The sequence below is a fragment of the Nothoprocta perdicaria genome, unplaced genomic scaffold (genome assembly GCF_003342845.1).
Source record: "Nothoprocta perdicaria isolate Ctin4 unplaced genomic scaffold, notPer1 scaffold_111, whole genome shotgun sequence".
NCBI classification, from domain to species: domain Eukaryota; kingdom Metazoa; phylum Chordata; class Aves; order Tinamiformes; family Tinamidae; genus Nothoprocta; species Nothoprocta perdicaria.
Window position 1 is genome coordinate 1,702,192 of NW_020454217.1, and position 13,601 is coordinate 1,715,792.

At 42.7% G+C, this 13,601-nt stretch overlaps 1 protein-coding gene across 6 annotated transcripts in view; it reads right to left on the reverse strand.

The window, feature by feature from the left end:
- EXOC6 (exocyst complex component 6) overlaps positions 1 to 13,601 on the reverse strand; it is an 84,917-nt gene that overhangs the window by 1,214 nt on the left and 70,102 nt on the right. For all 6 annotated transcript variants that reach the window (XM_026051040.1, XM_026051060.1, XM_026051075.1 and 3 more), the window contains one exon: positions 77 to 189. In XM_026051040.1, the coding sequence (XP_025906825.1) occupies positions 77 to 189 (113 nt within the window). The remainder of the gene's footprint in view (positions 1 to 76; positions 190 to 13,601) is intronic.

Below are 13,601 nucleotides of genomic sequence, written 5' to 3' on the forward strand. Positions count from 1 at the left end.
CCGGAGCCGCCCGGAGCCGCCCGCGGACCCGCAGGGCTCCGGGCAGCCGCCCGCGGAGCGCCCCGCGCGCACTCACTTCTCCAGGAGCGCGAGGGCCGTGCTGGGGCTGACGCGCAGGTACTTGGACGTGGGCTGCCCGTAATCAGCGAGGTAGGTCGACCAGTCCCACACCATGAAGAGGTCCAGGAGCTGCGGGGGAAAAGCGGCGGGGTCGGGGCGCGGAGCAGCGCCCGGGACCGGCCCTGCGGCCAGGAAGCCCCGGCCCCGACACGCAGCCCCTCTCCGGGACGGTGGCTCCTCTGCAGGTACCGCGGGGAGGCAGGTGCAGCCCGAGCCCTAACAGGAGATGCTAATGGGCTTCACACGCCGGTAATTTGGGGGCTCGCTTTATCGTGGGGAGGGAGGCAGGGGCAATTGTTGCTGTTGTCACTCACAGTAATTTAAAACAGAGGTTCAAGTAGGCTCAAATTAGTGAATTAAACAACCAGACTCTACATGTGGGGACCGATCTGCACAACTCTGCAGAGCCCTGGCTGCACTTCCCACCCTAACCAAACACTTAGGCTGGGGGTGGGGGGAAGAGCTTCCACCTTGGGCTGTGGATTCCAGACGGGTCTTTGACTGCCCGTTTGGAGGCGGCCATCCAGCAGGGCAGCCGCCTGCTTGCTCCCTCGGGCTGATGCAATGCCCAGGGGCCTGTTCCCTTCAGAGAGCCCATACCACCCCCGCTGGGCTCCCCAGAGATGAGAGTGGCCTGGGCTCCCTGCCTGGGCGCTGCTCGGAGGAGCCTTTCCCACGGCTACCTGCAGGCTGGGGGCCAGCGGGTCCCGCTCGCGCTGACGTCAATGCCGGGGTGCTTGCAGCCTCCCAGGATCTGCTGCCTGGCCTCACCCCAGCACAGAGGCCAACTTGGAGAGCTCGGCTGCCCTGAAGCAGCCAAACCTGCGGCTACACTAAGTGTAGGGAAGCGTCCGCAGCCCCACGTCCCCGTCTGGCTGGGCCCACGGCTGCTCTGCTGAGCAGGGGCCTCAGGGCAAGCTGGAGTCCTGGCTCGCCTGCAGGTTGGCTATGCCGGTAACAACACAAAAAGTGGAGGAAGGGATTTGCTGCAACAAAACCACTTCAGAGACTGTTACATAGACTATCATATAAGTTATATAGAGATTGTTATATAGAAGTGACTGCTTCACTACTAAAATACACAACCCTTTCCACTTGAACCATTCACTTCTGCAGTCTCTAGGCTGCAGCAGAGCTGTGACAGCAGGGGTAGGGCAGCACTGACCTCCCTGCCACCAACTGCGCCTTGCTCAGAGCTTCTCACCCGGGGGAAAGGAGAGGGGTCGCCAGTCATGCCCTTCCCCAGAGATACAATTACAAAATAAAAGCATAAACCTGGTCTTCACAGCTTTGAGTTTATTTGCTAGCTTTCTCCAATCTTTTCTGTCATCTCTCATTTCCTTTCCTAGTATTTTAAAATAAAGTATCTAATAAAAATCAATGCTGTTTTCTAATTAGTAACTGTAATACAGTCTTGTGTGAAAATACAGTTAATACCGAGTTGTCTCCGGGAACCAAAAAAAGCTCAGCAGGCTTCTTGCCCAACTAGATTTTATACTAGAATATTACAGTTGGGAAAAGGTATATAAGCAGCAAGGAAACTATGTTTCTTTCATGGATATATATGGATATATATGGATATATGGCTACATATCCATGCAGCTCTAGAAATCAAATGCAAATAGTCCTTTCTCACAAAGTGCTTTCTAAGGATGCTCACCATCAATGACCCTTTGGTCACTGAGCTAACAGTGACTCAGAAGGCCCTGACAGTCCAAGGACTAGTGGCATTTGCAAATCCCTTGAGCTTACTTGCTGCCGCATGTCACCCATTCCTGATTACCCACATTAAAGTAGTCAGTAGTGCCCAGTGCTCACAGATGCTGTATGACACACTCAAAAGCCAGGGTCAGAAGAGGGGAAAGAGGATGGGCAGATGCGGAACAAGATGGGGAGGGCAAAGCCAACAGGAACACAGAGGCAGATTCCTTCTCCCTCTCTGAGAAGCAGCCAGAGCGTGTTGATAAACACACTAATCGCTCCACCTCGTCATGGCCTCCACATGGATGATGGCTCCTAGGGAAGGACCAAGCAATGTTCTTGCAGGGGTTGCGTTCAGCAAAACCACTGTAAAAGACGTAATTTCTTATACCTATTGTAACATCTATATTGAAGATTCCAGGGGAATCCTAAGCAACATAGAGGCTTTGTATCTTTTCAGTAATGTGTAACCCAAAGCCACTGGCCATTGATAAAAGCAAGTGTTGATAAGTGCAAAGAAACCTTCCTATAAATAACATGGGAACAATTTTCATACCGTACTCCTAGCGTTTGAATTAGCCATCAAATTGTTGCAGCTCAGGGATGTGATAGTGATGGCTGGGGTGGCAGATTAGACCTAATCTGTCACCTGACTAAACAAAGATAGGCACTCAGGGTCCTAAACAGACCACGCAGCCTGCTGCTTTGCAACTCACAAAGTAAAACCATGTCCCAAGAGACCACGAGGTTACACTCTGCCCAGCCCCAGCGAGGTGAACACCACTGGAAACACTCTCTGCAGAGGGCATGTGCCCTGTGCCAATACAACTCTTCCTATCTCCATACCCGTTCAGAGAGCTGCATGTAGCCACCTCATACTACTAAATCTCTTAAACAGTCATCGTGACGTGCAGCAGACCATGTGAAGCACCAGAGACCTGCACTCAAGTGACACAAGCTACTGCATTGTAACTCCCTTCCCTCCTGCAGGGCACAGGTTTGGTGGCCGCAGCGTGAGCAGTGTGCGCTGCTGCTGGAGCGCTGGAGGACAGGACGGCTGCTGTGCGCAGCCCTGTACGGAGCGCCCCGTCCCCTCGCAGCTGCAGGCCCAGACGGCAGCACGCTGCTGCGCGCAACGGGCTCTGACAGTGGGCACTGTGCGCTGCGTGTTGCGCGGCGAAGTGTGTGGCGCTGCGGATCCGCAGCCTGGCCGCGCGGCACCTGCGCCGACGGCAGGCGGAGAGGGAAGGAGGCGGCTCGCTGGGAGAGCAGCAGCAGCCCCAGGAGGACACGCACTCGGAAGGGGCTGCTGCCACCACCGCACACGTGGGAGATGGCTTCAACCTGCCGAGCAAGGCCTGTCCCGAGCACTGCCCGAAGCTCTCCTCAGCTCTTGGCCATGAGCTGGGACACGGCGTGTTCACTCAGAGGCAGAAAAAACTACTCTGGCCACTCCAGGGGATGTGAAGGTACTCCTGGAAATATAAAGCTGATAATGAAGCACTGGCCCACCAAATCCTTTGGTAAATTAATATTATTCTAGTAAGGGATAGAGATAGCTCAAAATTCATATAAGATTTCTCAAAAATAACAGAAAAACAGGAAAATGCAAAAAAAAACCCTTTTAAAAAATTCATGCACACAGATATTCTTCCAGAAATTTATCTTAAAAACTAACTTTTGCCCAACTCTTCACCAGACATGAAAAAAAAAACCTCAATTTTTGCTGTACTTTCATTCACAATAGTTATATATTAAAATGATCTTATAATGTGACAGGGACCAGGTGTGTGCAAAACCACAAGGAGGGGGAACAATGTTTGGTAATGTTACACAATACTCAAGGTGAAGATATAATGGAAATAATTTGTGGATTTGGCTTGACATAGTGACATGACTCATACTACGGAGATGTAATACGTGGGATATGTTAAATTCCACTGAAATAAAAGAAGGTTATAACACTCTGAGGTTTTAAATACTGTAATTACCATTAACGCGTAAAAAGAAAAAATATTTCAAGGGCAAGTCTCATCACAAAAAAAGTTAATTTTGCCAAAAAAGGGGTATCAGCTACAATTAAACAAAACATTTAGAGCATATAAGTTCAAGTGAACTTGTCCTGTGGCTCCACAGCAGTAAAGTACAAAGTACAAGAGAATTTGTTGGTCCTGTGATAATACTGGTTCTTACTGTGGCAACCAGAATCAAGGTATTAAAGGCCAAATTAAATCAGCATTTCCCTACTATTATTTATTGTACTAAAACTGTTGCTATGACTGTGACAGCAACTGCAAGTGCTGGATATTATTTAGCAAGGAAAAGTCCACAGTTACATGCACTGAAGTAAGAGAAATAAGTACACATAAATATTTTCTTGTTTAAAAAACAACCAAAATCCTGCAGTGTAACACATCTCATTAGCACTACTGGATGTCCACATGCTACTCCAAGGTTAGAATGTGCACTTTGTGCTTCAAATTTACAATAGGAAGTGTCTGCTTTCTCTATGCATCTTTTCTTTCCTATTTGACGTATCCAGGCAATACTGGAAACTGGGCAGAAAGAAATCCTTTACTCTCAGAGGCTGGAGGCAGTGCAGACCATTAGCTGTTTGTCAGCTGCCCACACACACCTGAGGAACCACCCGACTGCGTCAGCAGAACCAGCTTCCTGCCTGCCTGAAACACTGCGATGTGTCCAGCAAACCGGGTACACGTACTCTGCTATGGGAGAACAACAGCACTGTTGTGCTGGCCTCTCTTTTCTCCATATTCTCCCATAACAACCACAAGAAACAAGAATGAGCTAAGACCAGCAAAGCTACACCTGGGAAGAGAGTTTTAGAAGGAAGCAGAATATGTTGTCCTATGAGGAAGAGAGCAGATGTGCTGCGTACACTCTGCTCTGGGAGCGTGCACGCGCCTGCCTTGCCTTTCCTGGGTTTGTCTTTCCTGGAAGAAAAATGTGTGGGAATCTTCATCCAACATCCTGAGAACATCAGAGCTGATGACCATAGAGCATATTCCTTCTACTGTACGTGAACAAGCACTGCCCTCTCAAATCATCCCATTATAAATATTAGAAGTTATGCATTATTAATAACACATCTATAATATATAAATCTATAACTAACGGCCTTTGGTTGCTCTTCTGCATTTGCATCTCCTAACTTTCTGTTCCTGCCTATTTTCTAAAAGCCTTTTACATGTCTAACATAAGCTCTCCCTGCTTGAAATAAACAGCATTTGGGGAAAAAATAATAACAAGGAAAGTTATATTCATATCATGCTGAAGAGAAGATTGCTATTTCTGAATAGAAGACTTCTGATCTTCAACACAACATCATCATAGAAGATGCTGATCTGTTTTTGTTTCTGTTAAAAGAGGTCCTGCTTCAAGAACTTGACAGCTAACAGACATGCATTTGTTTAATGCAGAATACAACTACATTGATACCAAAAGGAAAAAAAAAGTCTAAGGACTTTATGGACTTTTTTTTTCTATTTAGGCCATCTCGTAATTACATGAGAAACTTGTGCACAGGGAAATGCTGGCCTGTAGTCTTCAACGTGATCGAGTCTCTATCACACCCCCACGTACCATCTCAATGCCTATTCCTGTTCTGCTTTTGGACAACTGGCTGGAAGCGTGGAAGCGAAGGCACATTTGGGAACCATCTCTCCATGGTCAGCTCAGCAACACATATAGGTGCCACAGAAAGAAATGGGTCCTACGGCCATTTAACAACATCAACAAGGTTGGGTACACTCAAACATCCCTAATTCAAAACTATCCTAGCAGCTTTGTACAACCTTGAATGTTGCTCTTGTCTCTTCTGAAGCATCACCAGTGACAGTAAATTGCTTTGTTTCACATTTGGGCAAGAGTTGGTGATAAAAATGAGAAGCTGCACACTTGATATCCTGCCTACCTTTCTGCAAATCTACATAATCTGCAGCAGTATTTTTTTTTAAACATGTCACCATTAGTTGGGCCTTTCTGGCCCACTCTCCTTGCTCACAAACAGAATAAATATTTCTCATGCTAAACAGTTTATTAACCCCTAATCACCCAGTTACTGCTGGACTTGATTGCATGTGTAATTACCTTTTGTCAGGTACAATTTGCCTGATAAACATGTCAGAACACTCACTGCTTAGTCTGTTTCAACAGATAAATGCTGTCTTTCCACAGCCTTGGGGCATAATTAACAAGAAAAAAAAAAAGAAAAAAAGAAAAAGAACGAAAGAAAGGAAGAAAGAAAGAAAAAAGAGGCAGTTATAAAAACACACAGAAGCTGATTCAGTGAGGCAGGAGTTCACAGCGTGCAGCCCGCCAAGGCCTACTTGGTGACCGCTATGCTTGCCTGAGCGCTTATTGAGCTCCAGCCTGCTGTGACAGGGCGACAGGGGCAGCCCTGGAAAACCATGGTTTAAAGTAGGTTTCCACATGAACTTCAGAGAAGAGCGGGATGATGCCTCTTTGGAGGGGAAAAAGGAAGAAAAAAGGGAAAAAATGAAGCAGGAGAGAACAACAGTGCTAGAGCCTCTGTCCTTGTCATATACTGTATGTTCAACCAGACTCTAGAATGGCACCAGGAGGGGAAAAAAAATGAAAGACAGAGGAGGAAAAGGAAAAAGGTAGGAATTAAAACACAAATCAACAAACAAAACCCCTGCTTTGTGCCATTTTGGGGCTCAGTTGCTTCTACTTTCTGGCCTAAAATGTCTGCAGGTTATGTACCCATGCACTATGGGGAGTGCAAAAAAGAAATCCTCACCTGACCTCTGGATAACCCAAACAGGAGATTAGCCCATTTCCAAGCAAAGCAGGTTGTCACACTGTTAGGCCAATTGCTTCTATTGACACTTTGCATAAACATCTTACACAGGGTGATCAGAAAGGACTGTTATGCCATTAACGCTCCTTTTTATTTTTTTATACCTAAGCCTTACAGAATAAAGGCCTTGCAGAGCAAGGGATAACAAAAGGGTCAAGAGGTCGCAAGCATTCTTTTAAGTAGGTAAAAATCTGGGAAGTTGAGATTCACTGAAAAGGGGCAAATTAGAAGTTTTTTTTGCACCTTGAGACATTTTGGCACATTTGGACATTTGAGACATTTGGAGCTTTGGCTCCTTTTACTTCTATGAATTCCTTAATGTGCTTTGTTATGCATTTTTACTTTTACTTTTAAATAAGAAAATGCTAAAATCTTCATTTTAGGAAATAGCAAGCTGTCTAATCCTCTTAGCTAATCAGTAGTCTAAACAGATTTAGACATTACCATTAAAATCCTCATGAGGAAGGGTGCTAAATATATAGATTTCTTTTCCTTGAAGCCACACTACTGAACAGTCTCTCACATCCAGCTTTCACCTATAATTTACACAGCATGTGGTTTGCACTGTGTACGGCAAAATATTCTGTATTTTCCTTTGTTTTGTTTTTGCTTTGATCAGAGATGGAAACAATCTCCCTTTAATAGTATAAAAGCCACCTGCTGGGCATTGCAGACTAGAGCTAATTGGTAAATTCTTTGAAATTTAGATATAATGGATTTTGACCTCTTTAATTAAAAAAACCCCAAAGCCCAGAATACCGGTGAACTCTTCTGGGAAATGAGTGGTGTCAAGCATATATAACTGCAAGCTACGCTAAGGCTTTCTTTTTTTTTTTTTTTTTTTTTTTTTTTTTATTTTAAGGAGGGAATACAGAACAGTAACAACATAAGTTTTTCCTTGAGGGTACGCAGCTTTCAACTTAAGGAAAAAAAAAAGTGATTTTTGGTAGCTATGTGCCATTTAAGCCACTGAAACACAAGAACAGCAAATATACCAATATACAGTTATTGCCACTGTAATAACTTGTGCTGGAAAAGCTCCAGCCACGCAGGAACTTTCCCATTCAAAGCACGGGAAGGGCACGGAGCCGTGGGGGGCTACCTGCCCCTGCCCTCCACACAGGGAGGCGCAGGCTGCTGCCTGCGGAGCAAGCGTGTCAACCACAATCACTGTTGTTTCATAATTTCTGACATAACCGTAACCTTTCAGTGGAGCTATAATCTCATCAGTTCGCAATCTCTGAGGCGACATTGTCTTCCTTTTGTTAAAACACTTATTTATACTCTGGCCAGCCTAATGGGGCCATGGCCTATGAGTGGACTCATCTGCGCTGCAGTAATACAGCTCCCAAACAAAGCCGCTTTCTTCCCGGCCTCTGTTTACGTTTCATGCCCAAGCACATGTGAATATTCACCACACAGGTGTACACTTATTCCCAGTGAGTTAACAGCAGCAACAAAAAAAGTATGAACATTAAGACACCATGCCCGTTAGGTCACAAAACACGGTACCTCCCCGTTTGTGGGAGGCTGCACAGCGTGACAGCACTCACTAGGATGGAACTAAAATGCCAAGGACCAGAAGCTGAACTGGACAAAGACAAGTCTTGTTCACTCTAAACATTTCCTAGGCACAAAGGAACAACAGCAGTGTTCAAAATATAGATATCTATGTCCAACCCGCAAGGAACAAAGACAACGCTTGCTAGCTGCTGAATAACAGGGCACCCACCAAACTCAATTAGCACTTAATCAGCTGGAGTTCTTTACTGCTGACAACCGCCTTGTTAGCCTGGTTAGCAAGTCTGTCTGCCACTTGCCAAAATATTTTGTTTTATTTACTCCTGGTGACTTATTTTGTGAATGTGGTGAATTTTAAAATCCCCCCTGCCATTGATCACATAACTGGAATAACACACATCGGTTTTGTATTTCAAAGTGTAAATTGATCTCTTGATCTGTGAATGTCTCCCTATAGCTTTTGCTGGATTGCTAGAACAAATGCATTTTCAAAGTGATGTTATGGGGACTAAGCTATGCAATTCCCATTAGTGTCAATGGGGGTCGCAGGCTAAATTCCTAGGCATTGCTTTGAAAACTGAGCCCCAGATTTTCAAAGTAAGGACAGTTTGTGTTATAAAGGCAGTATCTTTCAGTTTTAAAGCTACTGAACTTTTTTTTTTTTTTTTTTTTCCTCCAAGGAAAATGCATCCAGCATTTGTGCCTAAATGCAGAGCACTTAAATGCTCACAAAAACGAAACAGTTATTTGATTGCTTGCATCTGTTTCAAATTTATAAGTGAAAATTGTATCTGCTGCTACCTTGAATAAAATGGCATAGAATCATCAACACATTTGTAAGTGTATAATACACTCAGAGGTTATGAAAGCTGAACAACAGCTGAACCACTGGGAACTGTCCTAATCAAAAAAAAAAAAAAAAAAAAAGTTACTTCAGTTCAAATTAATTCTTTATAAGCTAATTTCTTCCAAGGGCAGAATACTTCCCTAAAATTTGGACCCCAAGGTACATTCTGAGATGCCTGGTCATGCTATATTCAAGAGTGAACGCAAATACCATTTTTTAGTGCAGCTCTTCAAACACACCTCAGCCTGCCTACAAAATAGGACTGCTGAAGTGCTTGTTGCTTATCGTAAGCAGAGAAGCAGTGACACTGTTCAGTGCAATGAACTTATGAGCAGGGAGCCGCTCAGCAGCTTTTACCAACGCCATTAACACTTCCAGCAGCCAGGATGAAGCATCTGAAGAAAGCACTGGAGATACAGTCACGGAGGCAAATATAAGCAGCATACAAGTCCTATGCAATATGCAATGTCACAGCAAGAAAGACCTACTCAAAGAAGATTTGTTTAATTGCAGTGCGAGTAATCCCTATTGTGAAGTGTGTTCTTCCTCATCATTAAAAAATAAGCTGGACTAGCAGCAAAAGAAGTGTCCTTTGGGCTGAGAAGCAGCCAAGAGCTGGAAGGGCAAATGCAGGCGGATTGCCAGGCTCCGGAGGGCAGCCCCTTAGCCTGGACGCCAAGTCCTTTTACGCAAAGCTCTATCAATGGTAACATTTGCGTGGATTAAAAGCTGTGCATTAGGCAAGGTTCAGACCAACCATCAAGTTTTTGAGCTTTGATACGAAGGCACACGCTTTCAAAAACCATGCAGGGAGTTAACGTGCACAGCCCCCAAACACGACTTCTGCCTCTCATCAGAAAGAGACTTTGAAAGTCTGAGTTGCTAAAACCACATAGAAGCACTCAGACCATCCCAGCTAAATTGAAAGCTGTCATTTTCGCTTTGCGTCTCTCTTTTTTTTTTCTTTTTTTAAACACAGGTTTGTAAGTAGCACTTAAACCTTAAAATTTACCAAACATTCCTATCTTAAGAGGAAATTTTTACAGAATGGTTTATTTAAACTTCCATTTTCCATAGGCTTTTTTTTTTTCAACTGCACGTGACATATAATAGTCTTGCTTTTAAGTATTTGCACTGACCTGAAATAGTGCTATAAATGGCATGTAAGATGACACAATACCTTAAAATCTTTTTTTGGGGGGCATTAAAACTTCATTAATCTTATTCTTCAGGTAAAATTCCATTTAAAGTAATTCACTAAAAAGAGGTATTCATAAATGCTAAAATCAATTATAAAACCACTTTGTTTAGAGAAGGTGGGACTAGTCTTATTTATGGTAACTGAAATACAATTTAAATACCAAACACATTCACTTCAACTTCCATAGCGTGTTCTGAAATTGAACACTCTTGTTCTACTCCAGCAAAATTTAGCAGTATCCATATGAGTAGGTCTAGAGTTTGGTAGGTTGATGTATACATACTATACCCCAAAAAAATCATTATCTGAAAAACACTATTTTGAGTTAACTACTCCAAATTGTCTTCTAGCCTATGCAGTTGGCCTGAGCGAGTTCTAGCCTGTGTTAGAGCTAAAGTCTGAAGCGGTTCGTCTGGGCACAAAGCTCCTATGAGGGTAACACCTTCTTGATGAAGGATCTCAGGGGTTCTCGGGTGCTGAATTAGAGAACCTGAAGAGACACTCAAATTTAAGATATAGCAGGCCAGAAATATGCGTCTTCTGTTTGCATTTGTAATGACAACAGAGCATCTCATGCTGTCCATAGAGGCACTCGTGGATGAGCGCGCTGCTCCTCACCAGTTTGTCCTCAGCAGAGTTGCTGCCTTTGCAGTAGCGCGAGGCTCTGGCTCTGCCTGCACAACCACCTACCTGCAGCAGCAGCTGAAGTTACACGCCCTAGGCAAAGCTCTACCAAACCTGGGGAGCACTGCGCAAGGAATGTCACAATGAGCAGCTCAGGAATGTAAATACAGAGAAGTTGCAAGCAAAGCCAAAACCACTAGCCAAAAGTCACACATTCATTCCTGGCCAATCTCTCTCTCTTTTTTTTTTCTCTTTTCTTTTCCTTCTCCTTCTCTTCTGCTACTGCTAGAGCTTATCTATCAAATGGCTCTAAAAGCACGTTAGCAAATTCTATGGCCTGCATATAATTCTGGTATATGGCTTTTGTTTTTCTTGTCTAGCTAACTTACTACGCTAAAGACCTTTGAACCTAAAAAGTTGCCATAATAACAGACTTGGATAACTCAGAATAACTTCTGTGGTTTTTTTAGGATCTTTCTTCTGCTGTTGCTATGTTCACAGACATTTTAGGAATGATTACCCCTGTTTAATATCAATAGTTCAATATGACTTTTTTTTTTTCTAAGAAATACATCTTCAAGAAATCTTTTGCCTTGGCAGTTATCTTCCTCTTTAGAATATGCCTTTTCTTACCACTTTTCAGTGTTTTCTTCTATTTTTCTCTGATAGATCCCACTGGACATGAAACTTGCTGGGTAATGACAGCACAAAACAGCCTTCAGTGTCTGCTGCAATTTGAAAACCACCTCCCCTGATTTTACTTGCCACTTTGAAATGCTATCCCTTTCTGGTGAGTAATCTTGTGCTAGATTCTTTCGCTTCTTAAACGAACATTATTCTCACCCTTTATTGACTGACCACATCTATTATCACATGTAAGCAGTGTTAATCCTCTAGTAATTAACACCCTTATTAAAGTAATTTTAACCCAAAGAAGTTTAAACCATATTATTGGTCTTATTTAATTAAGCTGCAGGGAATGTTTTACACTGTCACTTCAGTTTTCAGTTCGTGTTTTTCAATCTATCAGTTACACCACTTGCTGCCCCACCACAAGTTACCTTCGTATTCTTGTCTAGGAACTATTCAACATTATCCTGTCTCACTGCGAACTTCTTATACAATCCTCTAGCTCAATGGGTGCAAGATTCAGACACCAGGCTCATCATGATACTATTCCAAAGTATATCATATGGATGTGCATTGTAATTATATTACCAAAATTAGGATCAAATCTCCTATACTCCCACAATACTCAGTATCCTGTATGATGCAGTAGTGCACTTTTGATGTCCTTCCCATATGCCCTGACAGAAGGCCAAGATTTTGATTTGCAGTCTAGCAGTGTTTGTAAGATACCTTTTTTTGCTTTTACTCTGAATGTTAATTGTAGGACACTACTTGAAGAAAGACTTAAGATCGTGTTACTTAAGCACAGCTTCAATCTCCTATATGAACTAAGGAAAAAAAAAAAAGAAAAATCTTAATGCACCAAGTCACGCCACTGGCTCAGTACTTTTTCTGTAACTGTTTTTAAAAAGTCAGCTTCTAAAATCATATGAATCATGTTTTTGTTTTTTTTTTTTATTTTATTTTTTTTTTAAATTTTCCTTCTGTGTCTACTGCAGGTTTCTTACTCTGGAGAACTATCTGAAGGCCTATGCACTCTTACAGATTTCACATAAACTACTCAACTGACATGTTTGACATGAGGTCAAAAGATGAAAATCCTCCTCTGGTTTAACTGCATCATGTTACACTGAGCGTTTGGGAATAGCATGAGCTGGTTGCGTGCTCTTCTGGAATGATTTCCTGGAAGTGTGCCATTTAAACTGGGAAAGCTGGTCTTCTCCTGGGAATAAGGCAACTTGAAGGTCTTGTGGACTTTACACACCATATTTTGCATACTGAATGTCATTTCTTTCCTCTGCATAAAAATACCTCTTTAATTTTTGTTTTTAAAAATAATGCTCTTCAAGGTTCTCAGCATAAACCATGAGAATGATAAATTGAGAAAAAAAAAGGATAAGGAGAATAAAATGCTTTTACAGTCAAGAGCTGATTTTAATTTTTGTTCTTGTCGTTCTTCCATTTTTAGGTCTATTCTCTCCAATCATCTACTGCTTTCACCTATTCAAATGTTGATATTTTTTCCTTTTTTTAAATTGAATTATTTTACCATTCTTAGTCCTGTCTTATTTTTTTTCCACGGTATCACTCTCCTGTGATTGTTGGAGTGTTGTCCTTTGCTACTAATGCTCTAAAGAAAGTCCTCTCCAAAAATTTCTAAAACACACCTTACACATTAAACTTGTACGTAAACTTTGTTATTTCTGCATTCCCTAATACAACTTGTAAGATGATAAATTGATCCAGAACAGACAACCTTCTCGTAGACATCTTACTCAGTATTAACCAGTATAATACAGATCTGTGCTTAAGAACATGCTGGTTCAGTCAAATTCTTTATAGTATAATTATTTCATCTAATTTAGCTAAATAATAGTATTACCTCTTTGAGGTAACACAAAGAAAATATGAGGAGAGCCAGTTTTCATCTTCTGGGTTTCAGTGACTAACTGGAAGCAGTAAGATACTAAGAATTATTTTTTATTTGGTATTTCTGCAGTTCTAAAACTCCCTGAAGAACACTGTCACCCTACATTACATACTAGACAAGCATTTATGAAGATATGGTCATTTGTCCTCAAGACTACGGCCCAACTGATTACACAAGCATTAAC